The sequence below is a fragment of the Ammodytes marinus genome (assembly GCF_949987685.1).
Source record: "Ammodytes marinus genome assembly, chromosome: 19".
Classification (NCBI taxonomy): Eukaryota; Metazoa; Chordata; class Actinopteri; order Uranoscopiformes; family Ammodytidae; genus Ammodytes; species Ammodytes marinus.
In genome coordinates, this window is record NC_137223.1 from 6,946,162 (window position 1) to 6,967,036 (window position 20,875).

Here is a 20,875-nt window from a genome sequence, read left to right on the forward strand (position 1 = left end):
TATTTTAAAGATTCACTTATTATTTGTTAAATTCTCATCCCTGTTTTCCAAGCTTACTCTGTATCCCTTCAAATCCTTTTTAACATTTCCCACTCACTCTGCTCTTACATTTCTTAAGAAGAGAAACGACAGAAGAAGAGACCCGCCCTTCCCACGTCCAGACTATGTGTGAAAAGTGGTAGAATTGTATGGAGGTGGAAAAGAGGGGGATTAAGGTTGTATCCCCCTTCATTCACAAGGGCCCTCAGCAGAGATGGGGAGGGTGGAAAAACTCTAAACAGAAAGCCTCTTTATTGCAACTGGCCACAAATATCCCCATCTTTGTTTTGGCCAATGATCAAATAACATTTGCAAGCTTTTAAAATGTTGCTATAAATAACACAGCTACCAGACAGCAGGCGTTTATTTGAATCTCAAAGTCTCCCTCTTCTTCTCATCCCTTGATTTTTACTGCTCCCTCTCGCCTGAGTTGCTCCACTTTAATTTCTTCCCTCTCGCTTCATCTCTCTAACCTCATATCATTTCTCACATCTGGCCTTTACCCTTTATCATTGCTGTAATTATTTACGCTTGCAGCCACTTCTTTACCCCCTGGAGATGAAGGATCCACATCGAGCGGACTTTTAGACCTGAGCTCCACGGGAGCCATATGTGAGCTACGTACAGTATAATCAGCTTACTGTCTCTCAGCTCCGCAGACACACACACTTAATCACTGATTTCCTTTGCCTGAGAAGCAGAACTAACAATATTACTGCTGACAAGCCAATTATGAGACATCACAGATTAATGTTCAAATATTTATTGTTTTTTAGGCAGTGTAACCTTGACTAACTAATTTAAAATAATACTCCAGTGCAAGTCAAGCACCCCCATGACCCTAAACATTTATATTTACCTTCTTTGTTTTAGATTTATTTCCAGATCACTGGAACTGGAATATTATTTTCTACTTCAAAGACCTGAATTCATTCTTAACCAGGACACATGGTATTGTGGATCAGTGACCACTGGTACCATTTAGCCACAAATACTGATTACCCCAGAGATAAAGCTGATGTTACCATAGAAACAAGATGAGTGGGGGGTAAACACTTAAGCTGGTGGAAGAATGTTTGGAGATGAGGAGGGTAATGAGAGAGAGACACAAGGTCAGACAGGGTTCTGTTTTAAAACAGTCCCATATTCAGAGGGGTTCTGTTCATTTCCTATTTTTTAACAGTTTATACATGACTAAAATAGTAAAAGTAATATAATACCAAGGGATCAATCCAATGATAGGGATGATTTTGGCAACAGTGAAGAAGCAAAAAACTTCACTTTTTAATTTGATAAGCCTACTTTATAAAACAGTAACATGCAGACTTAACATTGCCCAGGGCGGTCGTAGGAATTGAAAAGTTTTCCTTGACTGTGACTTTAAATAATGAATATACCATGGGCAGTATTGTTATCCTGAAAAGTCCTATTAAACCAGGCTCAAAATCATACTGTACTCAACCAGTCAGTGTGTGTCAACCATTCAGAACCAGCCTTTGATGAAAGCAGAAATGTCAATTTCACCTGGCAGTCAATGAGCTGCTCCTCCATGTCCAGGTCTTCATTGAGGGGCTGAAGTGCAGAGCTCAGAGTGGCCCGAGTGCTGAGCAACCAGTGGTCCAGCTCCTCTGCCTCACTGTGGTAACGCTGCAGCGCCTGTTCTTGTCGCTGCTCTTCAAGCTGTTCACTTAGCTTCTCCTGTAGTGACACACAGGTTAGATTCAGAAAATACAGTATGCGACTTTAAGAGATTTAAATAAACATCGAATTTTTTTTGCCTGCCCACCTCCAGTAGCTGCCGTTTCCCAGAAGCCTTCATCCGAATGGTGGCCATCCTCTCCCCCAGCACAGTGAGAGTGGACTGGAGAGCCAGTTGGTCGCCGGGCTCCCCGTCACTGTCGCTGTCCGCCAGCTCCTCAGCGAAACACGTCTGTAACTCTCCAATCTCATCCTGCAGCATCAGGATCTCATCCATCAGAGCCTGGGTGAACGGGGATCAGAGAGTTGTAAATAAAAAAGAAGATGAAAATGTTAAAGGATAGGAAGAAGGGACTGGACAAGGAGATGACGAGAGACAGCAGTTAAAAAAGGGTGTTTTCCCATTTGCCTGACATTAGCTCTACAAAAAAAAATTTACTTTTTCAGCCGCCAATGTGAAGTTGGCATAGCAACGGAGAGCGGTGCCATGCGGTTGGTGCAACCCTTGCACGGGCTGGCGCAATATTGGTTCTATTAATCATTCTGGAAACGGGCTCATGTTTTGTCAGCTTTGTCTTATCCCCAAGAGATGTCTTCAGTCTCATCATTGTACGACTACTTTCAAAGTAAACATAGTTACTGCACTCCGTTCCTCCTCTCTCTTTCTCTTATCACACACATAAACCCCACTTCCCCAATATCTCCAGACCTCTCTGCCCCCCCTTTGCTCTCTCACCTGGTGTGCAGCCATCTGGCTCTCGGGGCTCTTGCTAGGCTCCAGGCTCTCATTGAGCGATCCCTCGATGGACTCCATCTTAGTGGAAATGGACTGGAGGGACTCCTGGTAATGCTGCTGCCGCTCCAGAGCCTCGTACAGACTCTTCTGCTTCTCACTGATCTGTGGCAGGAGAGAAGGGATGGTAAATGGAAGAAAGAAAGGGATGATGACAAGTTGAAGGTGGCAGCTATGGAGGAAGAGCTGAGGAAAAAGTAAATTGTACCATCGTTGGTTTTATTAGTTTATTTTAGTCTATTTAATATTATGTTTCAGTTTCAGTCCCAAATATTGTACTCCTGTGAAAGATACACTGATTAATGAATTTGTGATGATAACAATTATTCACTGCACAATTATGTCCAAAAACTTCAGAATGTATCCCCATCCATTTGTGATTTGTGCTGGGAGTAAGCGATGAGGATCTCTCAAAAGAAAATGTGTCTCTATTGTTGTTTTCTACGGACTCCGATACCATTAGGTTGTTTTCTAGCTGTAGCCTATGGGAACATAATTCAATGGTGTTTTTAGATGTGAATTAATCTCAATTATTGCAGCTGATGTTGTGACATACCACGTTCTTGAGTGTTTCCCAGGATCTCTGCAGGTCATCCAGGTTAGCAGCACTGCTCTCCATAGACGGGTCATACAGCTCCTGGAGGGGCGCTCGGCTTAGCGCACCTCGACCCTGTGGCACAGCAACACAGTGAGTGGATGTTTCAATAGTTTACTTTGTGCTGGTGTTAGCTAAAGAGAGTGTGCTGGTTTGGATGTGCCCTAATGCTCTCAAACATGATGTCAACAATGAGTAAGAAATGACACATTTTGGGAAATGGCTTATGGTAAATCAGGGATCCAACAAGCTCACATACTTACACCTAAAGGGCTCGGAGCAAAATGTAAGAGCAGTAAGCGCTACAGTATGACTGGTGCATTAAATCTGTTCTACTTCTGATTGATGTCCCATGAGGTTAATTTAAACGCTTCACATGATTTAGGTCACAGAACAGAAATGTACTATTTTCATATCACAAGAATAGCTCAAAAAACAACAATAACCTTAGCTGCTTTCCTAGATGCACAGTTGTTTCACTGCTACTACTCAGATACATTTTGCAAACTCCTTTTGCAAAAAAAAAAAGCGTCAAACAAATTTTTCTTTAGCAAAGTAAAGCTGCAAAAGAAATATGGATACACAGGGAAAAGCAGGGGCAGCACAGCAACTCGCCAGCTTTTCTCTCAAACATCCATCGTGTTGATAGTGGTGGTGATTGGAAGGTTGTTGTATGTTGGTGGCGAAGGGATGGGAGTCAGACGAACCATGTCCATCTTAACAGGTCATGTATTCACATATTGAATATTTACTTTAAAAATCTTAAGTTAAAGTGATATTAAGTGAAACAAATGCAAACAACAACAACATGACATCAGGGTATCATGGTTCCAACGCAAGCTCCCTTGCAATACATTGAAATCAAAACTTGTATCCAGCAATACCATTGGCTTCTGGAAAACAGCAGCAACTTATTATTAGCAGTTGCTCTCGATAGAAGATGTAAAGACGACTTATTTGGGATGATGACCTTTTAAGATGGAAATGTTTTGCTGCACATGGTTAAGGTGGTTTCTTTTGATGTTAGACTGAGAATTTGAGGTGTTAAATGTTAAACGATCAGTGGTAGTATGGAAGCTGCGCGGGTCAGGTAATGCTAATGGAGGGCTCCAGGGTGTTATTTTATGGCAGTACCTGGTTAAGAGGAGTGTCAGCGTTAGCCCCTGGGGAGGGGGAGCGGCAGGCAGGGGGAGAGGAGACCTCGCTGTTGGTGCCCTCCTCCCCTGACTCCTCTGTCACGGGGGAGAGGAGCGTGTGGCAGCGGCCGGCTGTCATCTGACCACACACAACGCCAAGCACACCAAACACACACACATCAGAAGAAGCAGGTGGAGGAAAAGGGTAGGGGGACCAAACAAAAAATGCCCAGATCAAAGGAGTGAGGAGACAGAGAGAGAAAAATGAAGAGAGAGAGAGAGAGAGAGAGAGAGAGAGAGAGAGAGAGCATAAAATTAATTGAGGAGCGCAGGTTAGGCAGATCGCAGTGAGCACATTGCTGATTAAAGAGATAGTGAGTAATCAAATAGGGATGAGAGGAGACCAGTTAGATCACATTACGGCTTCAGTCATCAAACATTGCAACGCTTTTTTCCGTAGCGATGCATTAAAAACACAAGTTGTTGTACAGTAGAATTGCTCTGTGCTAGCAAATGCACAAACACTGGATTCCACTGGCAATGAATGAGCCACTAGGAGTTTTTTTACAGGATACATCAGGGGAAAGGAATGGCCGTTACCGGGGAAGTTAAGAGTTACACATAAGTGCACACACTGACACTGCTCACACCCAGGGCCGTCGTATAGGGGGTAAAGGTTATGACGATTATAAGGGCCCACAGCCAGCTAGGGCCCACACAGCCCCCAGTAGAATCTACGACAAAATGATTATGCATACAGTGAACTAATATATAATCATAGGAATGAGTCCGAATTAAAACAAAGCCACAAGTCATACAATATTCTAGTTTTAATCATTTCAATAACCCCCTGAGCCCCTTCTTAAAAAATGGTTTGGTCCACCCCGCGGTTCGTTCTTCCTCATTGTGAGCGCGAGCGAACTCAAGCAGGGCGAGGATGCCCCCAAAAAAGCACAAGTTCGCACACCAGAAAAGAGTTGAGAAGGAGGCCAGGAGTAGGATATGAGCAGCAGAGCAGGGGCCCAGGACTTCAAAAACTTTTTTTCTAAGAATGGTGAGAGTAAAACTACAGAGGGAGGCTGAAACAATTAGCCTACTACTTGTTCATTGATAACATTACCTTTGACGGGGCGCAGACTGAATCCTACGTTAGCTGTCATCTGGCCGCGCTACACTCTGATCAAGTCGCCAGTTCATTAAAAAAAAAAAGAAAAAAAAAGTCGCCAGTTCATTGTAGACCAACGGTTCCTACAGTAACTATAACTGAACGTTACTACTACAGTGACTATGTGTTTCACACATATTACTGTCAGACAGTGCTCCAGTAGCCTATGCGCCCATTCAGAGGCTGCATTGAATTGTATTATGACGCATTCAACTTCTACTCGGTAATTATGAGCATCTGACGATGGTCAGTTACGTTCAGGGCCGTCTGACTGCGGACAGGCTTGGGGGGCCCAAGGCAGAGGGGGGCTGCACCAAAAAAAATAAAAACGTATTTTTTGTATTTTTTATTTTTTTAACTGGCTCAATATAGGCCCCTGATCTTTGAAGGCCCAGAAAAAATTTATTTAGGAAGAAAAAAAAGGATATCAGGGGCCTTTCATTCGTCAGTACATTTTTGTTATTTTTTAAATAACATTGTTCGGGCTACGAAGATCAGGGGACTATATTGGGCCATTAAAAAATACAAACGAAGGGAAAAAATTCCCGAGGCTGACTGGATTTTTTAAACAGGTACATTTCTTCTTTCTGCTTTTTGGTCATTCTGTGTCTATTAATTATTCCAGAAAATAGTACTAAATAGCTTACATAGGAAACAGTTGATTTAGCCTTAGTTTTCTTCTCAAAGTGCACCAGATTGATTGAATTTTACTTTAACATTTAAAAAAAAATCTTCCGGGGGAGCATTCCCCCGGACCCCCCTAGAAGGTCCAGGCTCCACGACACAGTCTCCCAAATTCCTGTGAGAAACACTGTGTGTGCATGGTTATTAAGAGTCATTAGACCAGGGGTTGTGTTCAAGTACGCGTAATGATTTGGTCATTCATCAATAGAAACATTGTGTTGTTATCTGGCTCAGAGAGGGACCAGTCACTCATAAGTTTTGGACTATAGAGAAACATAGCTTTTACATGTTTGTATTGTAAGACCGCCTCTCAGAGGGCCCATCAGGACTTCCTGTATAGGGGCCCAGAATTTGGTGCAACGCCCCTGCTCACACCACAGACGCACTCATTCATACTGTAGAGTTGCAGTTTCAGAACCACAGTCATTTCCTTTCCATCACAGAGACGTTTCACTTAGAAGTAGCATCCAGACATTATCCATGTCACAAGGACAAGCTTCAATGTTTTCTAATAGCTTTTCTTTCAAACAACATTGTTTTCTTCAAGATCTAGAAGGAAAACACCAAACCAGTTTGATGTAGAATATGAGCAAAATTACAAATAACAATAAAGGTATGTGAAACGCTAAGACTGAGAGTATGAAGAAGTCCTGGGAAATCTTCAGGAAGATACGGGCTTAAACTTAAACAAAGCATAGATAAAGCATGACATACAGTAGCTAACAGTGACTAGACAAAAGAATACAGCAGCAGCAGCAGCTGTCCTAGAAGAAGCACAGTCGTCTGTGTGCCTGCATGCTTCAGTGGAGAGGCAGAGTTGAAATGTGAGCCAAACCCTACTGGGCTGTGTCTTGGCAGTTATTGCAGAACTTGGCTGCCTGACTCAGGACCTTGTTATATTCGGAGGAGGACTTTTTCCCGGGCTTTATGATGCAATGCAACGCAAGAGCATCAGAATACCAGCACGCGTGGGAAAATCAGAGGTCCTACACTGAGCAGCACTGTGCTAACAAACTAAGTATGTTAAACAATAACAAATCAAGGATATCAGCAGTCCTAGCAACCTGCCATGAACACACAAACGTATCACACTCTACACACACACACACACACACACACACACACACACACACACACACACACACACACACACACACACACACACACACACACACACACACACACACACACACACACACACACACACACAGTCAGTTATATCCTGTTTCCTGGCCTGCTCAGAGCAAACACACCACAAACAGCAGTAACAGAGTGAAGATATCTGAATCAGAAAGACACAGAGGTAGCGAGACGGTTTCTAATGAATAATCGAGCGGAGGATGACAGTAACATACTGTAGTAGGAGTCAGACAGATTTAGGCTAATACCAAGCAGAAAGTCAAGTGACACAGCACAGTAATGCACAAGAGGAAACAAGCAGTGTAGTAAGACTTGATATGTAGGGAAAATAAGAAGCTTAATATGTATCTGCAAATGAGGCCCTACAGCCCACTGTTATTACATTTATTTTACTGGAATTTGCACAACAAAACAACTTTGCATGCTGCCCTGGAAGTACAATATCAAACCTGCAGTATAGTCGTCACCCCTTAATTCGGGTTAACTTTAAACTCATTTATATTAGTGTGTGAAGAACTGTGCACACCCCCTAGAAAACTCCCAAAGGACACTTGAGGTTCCACTTTGAGAACAAGTGGTCTGGGCAGAAATAGCCAAGGGCTAGAGGCAAGGCATGCAAACAAACAAACAAAAACAAACAAAAACACAAACACGGGCCAAACATACAAGCCATACAGTACGTACAAGTGTGACTTTTTCTGGGTGTCCTAAAAAGGGCTTTGCCACTCACCATGACGACAGAGGGGTGTGCTGGAAGCTGCTTGGAGACGGCAGAGTTGTCGGGTGGCAGGGCGCTTGGCAGCTCCTCATCACTCAGGTCGTCCATGCCGTCAGACAGGCCTTCTACCTCGCTGACCGTCAGCAGCATGGTGGCGTGTTTAGCCTTCACCGTCAGCATCTTGCACTTGGAGTGGAGCGAGGCGATCTGCTCCTGGTAGCCACGGATCTTCTGGGCGAGCTCCTGTCAAAACATAATCCCCCCAAAATAAGAAAACACCACCACCCCCAGGGTCAGGAGATGGAAGATCAATAGTTCCTGGTTTAATAGGATCCTGAAAAGAAGGGGGGAGGGTTTGGTTGAGTTGGTTCAGCGTTGAATGTGGCACCGGTGCGAGAGGAGTAAGTGGAGTGGACGCATTCTCTTCTCTTTCCCCCGGTCGCTCGCTATTTGGCTCCACAGTGAGTAAGCATAGAAAGAGAATAGCACTGCCTCACTCTCTCTCTCTTTCTCTCTATCTCTCTTCTACATCTCTGGGCCAATCAGAGCAGCACAGAGGCGGGTGACTCTGTTGCGAACAGCGCTGAAGCCAACACACAGGATGTTTGGTTGAGACACAGACTGCTCGCAGAAATAGTTCAAATCCCTCAGACACTCCCTCTCGTACACATACACAAATGGCAAGGAAAAACAGGAAGTGATCTCACTGCCTCCGCCCCCCCCCTTCCTCTGACTGCTTCTTCCCTCCTTCACCAATCCTAAGGGGCAGATTCCTCTCAACAATAGAGAGCCGTAAGGAGAGAGGGAGTGTTAAGGGACCAAGAATGACATAGATGGTGTCAAATTACAGCTATGGTATGAGCCGGCAGGCCGGGATCCAGCTCCTCCTCTTCAAGCTCCTCCCTCCCCCTGCTGCCTCTTCTCCCTCTGTCCCGCAGATGGCCAATGCACCCATAATCAGGTCATGTGACTAACTTGGCCAGTGGAGTTGCAGCTTTCTGCTTAGCTTAGTGATCACACTCAGATATAAACACTACGCCATGCCAAGCCACTCTGCAGCACCGGAGAGACTGCAGCAACAGGGAAGTATCTGGGTTCATTTATTCCCTGTCAAGTTTTGGAAATTAGATACAATCTGCCAAGACTCCGCAGTGAAAGATGAAATGTAATAACACAATGTGTTGCCTCCGGGGGAGATCTGATCTGTTTCTCTGCAGGTCTTTGCCTCTCTCTGTCTGCAACCTCCTTCCCCCTCGGTCTCCCTCTCCGCATGGGAGATCAAACACACTCAAAACATATACTTAAAAAAAAGCACCCACTCAGCAAAGTTAAACTGCCACGGAAAGCACAGGGCTTAAATGATGCAGGCAAAACCAAAACAAAACATCTAACAATGTCAATGGCATTGGACAAGAATCTATAAAGATTATAGTTGCATGTGCTATCAGATAAAGGAGGAATGTGAGTGAGTTGGGCAACGCTGTGTAATTGCTGTACAGTATGTGATGGCCCTGCTCTGATAACACAATGTAAAAGAGTTATTACTCTGAGGTTTCTGGTAGTTAGATAGAAACATCAATTAATTTGCTTTTGTTTGCTTCTCTATCAAGTCTTCCTGAAAAAAATGTATATCTAGTAGAGACAGCAAACAGAAAAAGATATAATAATGGTTCCAGGACTGTACTAACACACAGTGTGACTCATTCGTAAGAGTTGACCACAACTACTCTAAGATATACAATATATTTGCAGACTCCACTTCTCCTTTGTACAATGTTTTACACTGCTCCAGTACTGAACAAGAAATATTCAATGACTCAGACTTCCCTTGTCTCTCGTGCTCGTGGCTCTTTGATGCTACAAGAAGTTGACCTCATTAGAGAAAAGCTATTTTTAGACATCAGCGTATCAATTGCTTTAAATGTCAAACGCAGAGCCCTGTGAGACAAGTGACGACTAAAAGGAAACAACAAAGAAAATAACACTGACATTCAGTTATCCTGGTTTGTTAAAGATTTACATCTACAGTCAATATCCAGCTCTTATTATGTCCTTCTGTACTTTTGGTCTTTCATGGTTCAGGCAAGGGCCCCTTGGCTAGTCTGGGCTTCAATTCAAAAGGAAATCTTCATGCTACAGCATACAATGATATTTGTTACCCTTTCCTGTTTGAACATGACAAAGCCTGCAGGTACAATGCTCAGCCCGTAGAGAAGGGGTTTCCTGAGCTTCTTGGGGAGGGACTACACTTCCCAAAGCCCTGACCTCAACCCCATCCGACAACATCTTTGGCATGAACTACACTGGTGACTGCGAGCACAACCTCATCAACCAACATCAGTGCCAAAATTCACTGATACCATTCAGGGCTGGAAGGGAGACAATCCCTGCTGTGTTCAAATGTAACATGTGGTCAATCTGATACTTAAGTGTCCATACCCTTGTATATGAATGGATATATGCGAGACAAAGAGTGCGTCTTTTCTAACCTCATGGTGGTGTATTTGAGCCTGAAGTTCCTGTATGTTACTGGTGGCGACGGGCCGGTCCTGAATGATGCGGTGAGCCTCCTCTATTAATCTCTGGAGGTTCTTCACTTCCTGTTCATACTGCTCATACTGCACCACGGCCTCCTGGGAAAGAGGAAACATAACAAGGTCAGGTTTCAAGCTGCATCTTTCGTGATATGATCATAAAATGTGAAATATATTATTGATCCCTGAAAGGAAAGGATAATGTATCTTGCTTCCCCTTTCAGGAGGTTCAAGGTAAGTTCCTATTTACAGTATGTATATTTCAGAGTGTGTAAAGATGCATTATCTTTTGGGGCAATTATAAGAAAAAGATAACCATACAATTTTTTTTATACAAATTCGTTATCAAGTCTTGTGAGACCTGCTGATATTTGAGCAATGATACAGTTTGTGATAGCATTCATAGTATGTGTTTTAGGTTACAAATATGTATAAAATGATTTTCATTCTCGAATATGACCCTGAATCAGGTCAGACAGAATTTTTTTTTCAATTCCTGGTGTGTTTGGTTAAAATGGCATTTGTCCCCCAGACAGTCATCGGAAGGTCACTTGCCTAATCTTCACTACAATGAGCTTAAAAGAAGAAAACTAAAGGATTGGAAGATCCTACTGGTCCGATGGGGGCTCAGAGAAAACACAGACATTCCTGAGGAGGCCTGTTAGGACACTGCAGCAGAGCTATTCCAGCAAATCATGTACAACCATATAAACAAATGGCCTGCTGTAAACCTCAACTGCTTTGAGTCATGGGGCAACATCATAACAGGTCATTTGTCAGAGTTAAAGGTGAAGCAAGCGGTTTATTTATATTAACATAAGTGTTAAATCACTCTTTATTCATACAGTAATCACTTACACGATGTGCACGTTTTATAAAGCCAATCTCTTAGTCAGCTGCTCTGCATGTAATAAGCAATTAAACTTTATGTAGTATTCCTAAATTTTATCTAAACATAAGAGAGAACGCTACAAACCGACACCCGTCCGCACCCGTCTCACTCATGGTCTCACTGCCGGTGCACGCCAGAGCGACACATGGGTGAATGTTTATGCGCCTACAATGGCGGAGCAGGTAAAAATCCTTCCCAATGTCTGTTTTAATGGTTTTTATCATGTTTTATCACACTTATAGATCTGAGATGATGCTAGATAACTTGCTGCTCTAAGACCGCAGTGCATTAATGTGGTGACGTAGGGACGAGCGAGGGGACTGCTAACTGCAGTAACTGACAGGAAGTTAGCTAAAAGAACCATTCCGCTTACAGCTCCTTTAACCTTATACTGTATGTGACAGTTGAGCGACAGCATTTACAATGTGAGGACTGCCCTCTACCTGCAGGATGTTGCACTGCTGGATGGTGGTATGCTGCAGTTGGCTGGCCTCTAGCTGCAGAGTCTGAGCAGTGCGGCAGACAGGCAGGCTGGCCACTACTTCCTCTGGCAGCCGGAGGGCGCTCTGACACTGCTGTACCGCCGCCACCTGCTGCTTGAAGCCTTCCATCTCCACCAACAGACGCTACAGAGGGAATGAAGGGTGATGTTAGGGAGTAAGGAGGAGTTCTTGGGTGTGTGAGTACAATACTTTGAAGGAACCTGCCTGTAGACAAATGCATAGTGTTATGCTGAAACTGTAGACATTTCTTTTTTGAATCTCAAATATATAAAATCATGAATAAATGTTGATTATAAACACATGTGGAACTTGTTAACCTGTCTCTGTGTGAGCTGCTCTCTGAGGCTGAGTCTGTTGAGGTCTGGGGAAGCAAGTGTGACCTGGATCTGGTCTACAGCAGCATGGAGGTTCTTCACCTCTGCCTCCAAACGCAACATGTCCTAAGGAGGCACACACACGCAGATGAAACAAATCAGTGACGTACAAGAGTAAGTAGCAGCTAATACTGTATGTGTCGTATACAAATAATGTAGCCTCTGTACACAAGAGGTAAAAAATGGACTCTCACAAATTATTATTATACTGTAGATGGGAATCTGCTGCTGTAAAGTAGTTTTTTTTGTTCATTTTGAGCCATAACTAAACAAGGCAGGTATCTCTTTAAGGAAAATAAACTTAATCTGACATCTCTAATTGACCTAGCTAAAACTAAATGACCAATCACTGCAAATAAAGGTTGTGCTGTGTCTTCTCTTTAGACTCTAGATGAAGAAAAGATCCAAACCCACAAGAGGAATTCTAAACAGATTTCTAAATACACAATGTCATTAGCCACAATCAGTTACAGACTGTCATCTGGGTACCATCTGTAAAGCAATCAGATTAGTGTAACAGATTGCTACTGCACAAGCTGAAACAATACATGCCATTATAGTGGTGTAATACCAATGGAATGACCATAGAGGGGAGCTGTTGGGTCGCAATCCCGCTTGCAAATGACTCACCTTTTGTGCACCAAAATGTTTGGATAAATGTAATTAGCTATATTTAATGCAGATAACTTGATCCGAGTGCCCCTTGATAAGTTTGAGGTAAAGTATCATCAATGTCTGATTCTTTGACGTTTGCCTGAGCGTGAAAGGCGTTTACCTTGGCCGCATCCTGCAGACTCTGGAGGCGAGTCTTGGCAGTTTGCTGCAGCTCCTCTGTGTTTCTGCTGAGGTGCTTCACCTGGTGGTTCCACCCCTCCGTCTGCAGCACCTCCCCCAGCCAGCCCTCCCTCTCCCCCATGGCCTCCAAGTCACCATGGAGACCCCGGCACTCCCGCAGCAATGCCTGTCACCATAAGAACATAAATTACCAGTCAGAGAGAGGAGCCTTTTACGTTGTGTGCAATTACACTAATTAAAGCCGGCCAAAACAGTATGTGACATCTCCCTTGAAAATTAGACAAGTGCGTGAATATAATAAGCTGTACATTTGTGGAGTGTCTTCAGATTTAGAAGGTTAATTGCTGGGGATAGTCGTATTTATTAATGAGATAAGATAAATATATAAAGTATGAGGACCCAGACAGTCCTGCTGTGTGACTCATTAGGACTCACCTGATGCGCTCGAATTTGCTCCTGCATCTGGGACGCAGAGCCCCAGGTGATATTGCTGGTGACCAGAGCCTCTGCTTTCTCTGTCCAGCCCAAGATGAACGCCTTCATACCCTGATATTCATCCACATGTCTCTCTGCCTGCTCACAAGAGAAAAAAACCCAAGAACAGAAAAATTAATAGACAGAATCTAAATTTTAAAAATCCCATAAAAGATAGCCTATATGTATGTGTTATGAATTCATGCCTGGGTTTTAAGTTTAGGTTTTAAACTTTGTCTTTAAAGAAGTCTGTTTCATGATAAACTGGAGAGGTATCTCACCTTCTTCAGTCTGTTGGCTCTTTCTATGACGTGCTGCGTGGTGTGGCGCTGCACCTCTGTCAGCTTGGCCACAGCATCGCCCAGCTGCTTACACAGCAGAGGGTTCTGCTCCCCAAAGTCCTGCACCGCTACTCCTAGCTCTGCCAGAGAGCGGGCGCAGCATTCACACTCTTCACAAAGAGCCTGTAAGAGAGGAGAGGAGAGTGACAAGGTGAGGCAAAAAGGGGGAGAGAAGTCAAATTGAGACAGATAAAATAACAAGGGGAGTTGTCAGGGATACAACTAAATGAATGATCAGTAAAACATACATTCCAAGTGTCTATTGCTGTCTATTTTAACTAGAGAAAAATATGTAAGAGCTGCTGATAGGCGGAATAGTTTATACAATGACAAACTAATCCTGTAAGATATTATATTTATTTATTTTTTGTATTAATTTTTAAAAAAAAACTTTATTTAACCAGGAAAACCTCATTGATTATCTCTTTTTCAAGTGTTCTAGTCAAGAAAGGCAGCAGTACAGTCGTACACACACATATACTGTAAACATAAGGTACATAAATCCATTAAAAACATGAAACAACAAGTAAAGCAGCAAATATTTCTTAGAGTAGATTACAATCATAAATGTTTCATGCTAAACATCTACAGCCAGATGTGCCTGCCTCCAAGTCATTAGGGAACCACTTAAAATTGACCAATAGAGACCAGCTCATTAGGTTTCAGGGTTCTTTGTAACTTACTCGCAAACTTTTATTCAGTGTTAAGTCAAATCATCAGACCTCGACTTTAGATCATATGTGAAAGCCTCTCGGCCTTCACTGAGGTTTAGTTAGTCAAATAAACTAGTCAGGCCAAACCTACCAAAAAAAAAAGAAGTGCATTCATATAGCCTACATGCATTCAATTATCACATTTAATTTTTATTCATGAATTGTTTTTTTTTAACTCAAACTCAGCAACTACTTAAATTATCTTATGTTACATTACTGAAATAACTTAAAGAAAATAGGAAACACACGCCAGGAATTGTGGGTCTACAGATGGGCAGAGGAGTGAGGGATGAAACAAGTTGGTGCGACAAGAAGGAGAGCAGGGGGGAAGGGGCTCGGACTCCCATCTGCGATACTCTCCTCTCAGAAGTGGGTCACTGTTGACGGCAGAATTCAGTTCATGCCTTTCCAAATCTCACACATTCATTAACCCTCAACATCTGCAAAGTGAATAGTCAATTGAACAGGGGTTAATTGCTTGTTAATTAAGTCAATCTGTCTGCTTGATTACTCTGGTCTCTTCTTTGGCCTCCTCCAGGTCGGCAGCCTTGTCTTCCAATTTCAGAGCGATGGTCTTCAGCTTGGCCTCGATGTCCAGGAGTCTGGAGCCAAAGTCCTCTTTCACATCTCTGGTCTGTTGCACCTCCCTCTCTCTCGCCTGGACCTAGAGTAAATATCAGGAAAAACACGCATTTCAATGTACTGTCAAACTCTAACTTAAACCTTTTAACAATACAGATGGATATTTCACCAAGCACCCTCTGGAAACACAAAGAGCTGTAGACAGAAGTACACATACAAGTGGATGTCGGCTTAACAAAATATATACTATATATACTGAAAATATACTACGATTATTTGACAGTGAAGTAAAGGTATGAAAATGAATACACGCAATTGTGTGCTTAACACAATAAATACTAAAAGGGGTACTAGGGCATAGGATTTGATTCCTAAACCTACAAAACATTTGAAGCAACAAACACCAGTGTAGCCAAGAGAGGTCACCTGATCTTCAGCGGAGCCCAGGGCCAGAGCCACCTCGGCCAGCTGCATGCTGAGCTCAGAGGGCAGAGCAGCCTGGAGGTCCTGGTACTTGGTCTGCTGCAGCTCAGTCATGCGCTCCACACTCTGTCGCCTGCTGATGACCTCGCCATGTGCAGTCTACAATGCAAACAGCATCACATGGCCTGACTGTGAATCACACTCTCTCCTGTTATGACATGTAACTGCATTTTTTGTCCAAACAAGGTGTGTGTGTGTGTGTGTGTGTGTGTGTGTGTGTGTGTGTGTGTGTGTGTGTGTGTGTGTGTGTGTGTGTGTGTGTGTGTGTGTGTGTGTGTGTGTGTGTGTGTGTGTGTCTGTGTAGACTGTGTGTGTACATATGGGGGGCCTACCTCTAGCTCTTGCAGCAGTGACTCCAGGTCTGCAGTGGGACTCAGCAGTAAGCCCCGAGTATCTTGGATCCAACCTTTGACCAAGCCCAGCTCCTTCTCTACCTCTTCTCTTTCCCTCAACTCCTGGTTAACCTGAGACCTGCTGGTTCGTACCCGCAACACCAGGCTAGACAAGACACAGTAAATAGAATTTGAAAAAATCATAGAAAAATTAGAGACACATTTAATTTTTTCGGTTTCTGTTCCTACAAAATGATGTGCAACTTGCATGAAAGAAAAGTACAAATTATATACGATAAGTGCATATACAGTATGGTGAGTCTCCATGTATTGACATGGGGTTAGTCCTGGGTCACTCACCTGTCATATTGCTCCTGCATGCTTCTGATCTCTTGTAGGCAAGGTGTCTCCTCATGTCCATTCTCTGCCTTTTTCTCCATGGCCTCCTCCCCCTGCCCCTCTCCTCTGAGGCTGCGAGTATGTTGCCTCAGCAGGGCCAGGATGGACTGCTCTCTCTCCACCTCCAGGCTGAATGAGTCGTGGTACTCCAGGAGGCTCTGAAGCGCCGCCCTGGTGGCAGCCTTCTCAACAGTGCAGTCTGGCACACGACTGTGGAGGTCTTGGGACACCGAGTGCACCTTCTCCATCTGATGGTGGGGGTAATGTTCAAATATTCAGGTTCAGTTGGTGCAGCAGATTTCATTTCACAGATAATATTTTTAGTCTAATTTTAGCCACAGTATACAGTACTATATAGGGTAAAAGTCACCTGATAGTAAAAGGCGGAAACCAGAGAGCCTAGAGATTCAAGTGTGCAGAATGACATCATGTCCAGTAGAACAAAGGGACCATTGAAAACCAGCAGACAACAGGAAAAGTGCCACATACGAGGAAGTGACCACTATTCCTTACAGTTCGACCTAATTTCCCTCTTAGGAGCAGTGCTTTGTGGGAATTCTTGGGAGCTGACAGCGTTCACATTAAAAATAGGTCGAAAGGCGGGAAAACGCTCCATGACACAGTGTTTTGGCAGGAGGAAACAACTGGCCTGAAGCCTGGAGTTACATCACAGCACACCAACTGGTATTCAGTTGTTGCTTGGTTTGAATCTGTGAGCAAGGACAACTTTCTAGAGTTCTGTGTTTATCGGAATTAAGTGTTCATGTGAGTGTAAACAGTTTCTGTGGACTGTCGGCACGCCGGTGGTTAGTTTTAAACTGTAAATGTTCATTATTGATGCACCCTCTCCACACAAACACAGTATGCACTTGAGCACACACTCACACCACGTACACTATAACAACAAATGCACAGCATCTTTTCTTACCTTCTCAGTGAAGTTCCTCCACTCCCTCTCAGTGTCCTTCAGTGCTCTCTCCTGGGCCCTGGCCACGCTGCGGAGACGGGTCCACCGTTGCCACAGTGACGACACCGAGTGGCTAGTGACGGCTTTGCTGGACTCGGAGCTGATCAGCTCTAACTCTGTGGCGTTGTCCCTCAAAGCATTTAGAGGCAACTCCAACATTTCAATGTGAGCCACCAAAGACTGCAGAGAAAAAAATGACAACAGATACACACAAGTCATTTCATCTTCTGAAACACTATCACTATGGGAAACTAAAACTCTTCCCTAAGAGAAACATCTCAAGTGAACAAGGAATATTGCATAGACATTCAATTGATTAAATATTATTGAGCATCTGCTGACATAAAAAAACATGATTTTCTATAAACGACTATTAAGACTTGTCTGCAGCATGTTAAATGGGTGTCCCACCTTATATCTCTGACACTTCTCCTGTGCCTGCTGGATACTGACGGCTTTAGCTGTAGTGAACATGGCCATCTTGCTCTCTGTGTCATTCATCTGTTCAACTAATGTCTCTTTCTCATGTTGGAAGGATGCCCACAGCTCTGCACAACTGAGAAGATTATACAAATTACAGACTACTTCTTAGGAATATCAATTATTAAAATATGCATCATATGGAATTCACATGCAAGCTGTGTACACAAATGTAACTTGGCTCCAAACCAACACTCATACACACCTCTGCAGCACTTCTCTGTAAGCATCCAGTTGCTCTTTGACTTCTGTGTTTGTCAGCTGCATTGCCTTAACTTTTTCCCTAAGTTCACCCATCGCTCCCGGTTCCATGAAATCCTCCAGCAGCGGATCCAAAGTCCTCAGCTCCTCTAAACCAGCTGTGAAGTTGTTTTCCCGGGCTGACATTTCTTCCAACTCTCGCGCACAATCTGTCTGGCTCTCAAGCTCCACCCCTGAGTTGGCCCTGTGGAGCACAGCCGCGGCAGAGTCCAGCCAAGTCTGCATGGACTGCAGAGATAAGTGGCGCCTCCGTACGCAGGAAAGGGCTTGATCCACAGCCAGCTAGAATATGCAGCAGGTGATTTAATTACATTCAGTTTTTTGCTTCTTTCCACATGAATTTCTCAACACAACTGAAGTAATGCAAACCTAAGACATTACAACAAACACAGTCCTGTCAGCAAATAAACATTTTGTCTGCATATTTGTAAAAATGTCCTGTTCCAGATCTTTACTTCAGTTTTTAGTTTTCAAATTAGCAGGATGTACAGTAAGAGGGATGTCACATTGGAATCTAATTTTGGACAATTACCAGAGGTCAAAAGCCTAAATGTGGAATGGAGTGAGAGGTATCTATACTTTTTCTCTGTAAAACTTTTCTCTGCTGTGTACATTATAACTTTTACTTGTTATTCCACCTAATTAAATCTTTGGGACAGGCTATACATGAATTAGAACATAAGTATGCTACTTTGTGGAATCTCTTGAGCTGTCTTTAAAAGGTTTCAGCTTCCCTGTGCCTATTAATATTGACATTATGGATTAAAATATTCAGAAGGTTCAAGCCATGAATGATGGATCAGGTTCAGTTCAAAATGAACTCACATTCTTTTCAGATCAAATGTGTATCAACAAGGAAAATGAAGGGAGAGACAATGCCCCTTTGATTGTAATATGTGAATTACATTTAAACATACCTGTTTCTTAATAATTCCTTGTTGAACTTCAGCTCCCAGCTTTGCCAGCTCCTGCAGCTTCTCTTCTACGTGGGCAGGAACTGCTTCTTTTCTACTACCATACCTCTGCTTTTCTCTGCTACCCAAGGCATCTCCTATCCTCAATCTACTTTTCACCTCCTCCTCCGCGATCTTCACTTTGCGCATTTCCTCATACACCCTCTCTATTTGGCCCTCCGGGAGGGTCAATGGCCCCTCCATCTTGTCCCTGATAGTCTTCAGCCATTCCGACGTTTTCCCTGCCTCATTTGTGAACTCTTCGTCCTTTGTGACATTCGTTTCGCTTACTTCAACACAACGCTTCAGGTCAAAACGTAAAGACTGCAATGATTCAAGCTGCAGTGTAGTTTCCTGAAAGGCAGTGGGGTCAAACTTCAGACCAAGGCCTCTAGTTTGCTGGATACATTCTTCAGCCTGAGAGCTCACGCTATCCAGACTTTCAAGCAGCGAATAAAGACACGTGATTTTGTCAATGGCACTAAGGTCTCTGTCTGATTCAAGTCTGGCAAGATTCTCCTTCACAGCTCTAACCTCTGAGTCCAACTCGGTGGATACCCTGTTGTGTTCGACGAGTGTTTTCAAGCAATCATCTAAGTGTTTGATCTTCTGATCATTCATCCTTCTCAGTGTGTTGTTGAGAGCGACCAGCTGCTGTGTCTCTTCAGCTCTGTGTAGCTGACCCCTACTGAGAAACCCCTCATTCTTTCCATGCAGTTCTCTTACAGCGGGGCTAATATGGTATAAACTTTCATTAATATTTCTGTATTCATTTATTAAATTAACAAATTCCTCATCTCTAATACTGATAGTCTGCTTTTCCAGATTGTCAAACTGCTCCTGAAGCTCCTCAAGTGCATTACGAGTGATATCAAAGAAAGTGCTGAACTCCTTCCTCTCTAAGATGATTTGTTGGACACTGTCTTTTTTCTCTTTGGCTAGAGCCAGGATGGAGTTGTACTGCTGAGGCAGGGCGTTGAGCCTCTCGTCTAGGTAGCAATGATCAATCTCGTTCAGAGTAGGGAGGATCTCCTGGCCTATTCTTTGGACGATGAGAAGAAGGTTCTCGTACTCCGACGCTTGTTCCAGGACATTCTGAAAGTTAGACAGCTGTGTTTGCAACTCCGAGCAGTCGTCGATGTTGCTCAAATTGATTTCCGGGAAGGTGACGGCATCCGCTTGTCTCAGCCAGTGGCAAGTCTTGTCCAGGTCAACCTTGAAGTATTTCCTTGAGGTCAAAGCTTTCTCTAAGTCGGTGAGACGCTGGGTGGTCCTGTGAAGGGCCGTCTCAAACGCTGCCTGTAGCCTCTCAAGTCTGGCCAGGGTTTCTGATCTCTCTTTGTCCGTGGCGTCTCTTTCCAGCTCTCGCCCTTGCATCCAGAGAGATGCCAGCTCTCTCTGGTAGACCCGCAAACCGCTCTGGACGCCCCGACAAGCGGCAACCTGTTTGGTAAGGTCCTCAGGGAGAAGCGCTATGTGGTCGTCTATCAAAGCCTTCCTCTCCTGTTGATGTACCCAAGACATGGCTCTCCCCAGGCCCTGAATAAACTGTGTCCTCTCTGTGAAGGCCTGAAGAGGAGGAATTAAACATCACAAATTATTTACAAAGTTTTTAATGGCTCGAAAAAGACATAGGCTAACATATCTTTCTGGTCTCACAGTCTAATAACAATTTTACAGTTTGTTCCGGGTTTCTTGTTTTCACCATACAAACAGATTATTAGAACGCTTGTTGTCAAAATAAGTTTTTATCAAAATCATTATATGTCTCCTCTGTCACCTGGTACGTAAACAAGAGGTATGTAAACAAAGGGGCCCACTGTA

General features: G+C 43.6%; 1 protein-coding gene across 1 annotated transcript in view; it reads right to left on the reverse strand.

The window, feature by feature from the left end:
- The window catches only part of syne1a (spectrin repeat containing, nuclear envelope 1a), a gene marked incomplete at its 5' end in the record, with an annotated part of 117,391 nt that overhangs the window by 31,471 nt on the left and 65,045 nt on the right, over positions 1 to 20,875 (reverse strand). Inside the window, 20 exons of the mRNA XM_080047663.1 lie at positions 1,564 to 1,737; positions 1,826 to 2,020; positions 2,474 to 2,635; positions 3,087 to 3,200; positions 4,260 to 4,400; positions 7,981 to 8,211; positions 10,458 to 10,601; positions 11,838 to 12,020; positions 12,215 to 12,337; positions 13,047 to 13,232; positions 13,502 to 13,639; positions 13,822 to 14,004; positions 15,106 to 15,258; positions 15,603 to 15,758; positions 15,992 to 16,157; positions 16,352 to 16,638; positions 17,319 to 17,537; positions 17,769 to 17,913; positions 18,043 to 18,380; positions 19,016 to 20,620. Coding sequence (XP_079903789.1) covers positions 1,564 to 1,737; positions 1,826 to 2,020; positions 2,474 to 2,635; positions 3,087 to 3,200; positions 4,260 to 4,400; positions 7,981 to 8,211; positions 10,458 to 10,601; positions 11,838 to 12,020; positions 12,215 to 12,337; positions 13,047 to 13,232; positions 13,502 to 13,639; positions 13,822 to 14,004; positions 15,106 to 15,258; positions 15,603 to 15,758; positions 15,992 to 16,157; positions 16,352 to 16,638; positions 17,319 to 17,537; positions 17,769 to 17,913; positions 18,043 to 18,380; positions 19,016 to 20,620 — 5,043 coding nt within the window. The remainder of the gene's footprint in view (positions 1 to 1,563; positions 1,738 to 1,825; positions 2,021 to 2,473; positions 2,636 to 3,086; positions 3,201 to 4,259; positions 4,401 to 7,980; positions 8,212 to 10,457; positions 10,602 to 11,837; positions 12,021 to 12,214; positions 12,338 to 13,046; positions 13,233 to 13,501; positions 13,640 to 13,821; positions 14,005 to 15,105; positions 15,259 to 15,602; positions 15,759 to 15,991; positions 16,158 to 16,351; positions 16,639 to 17,318; positions 17,538 to 17,768; positions 17,914 to 18,042; positions 18,381 to 19,015; positions 20,621 to 20,875) is intronic.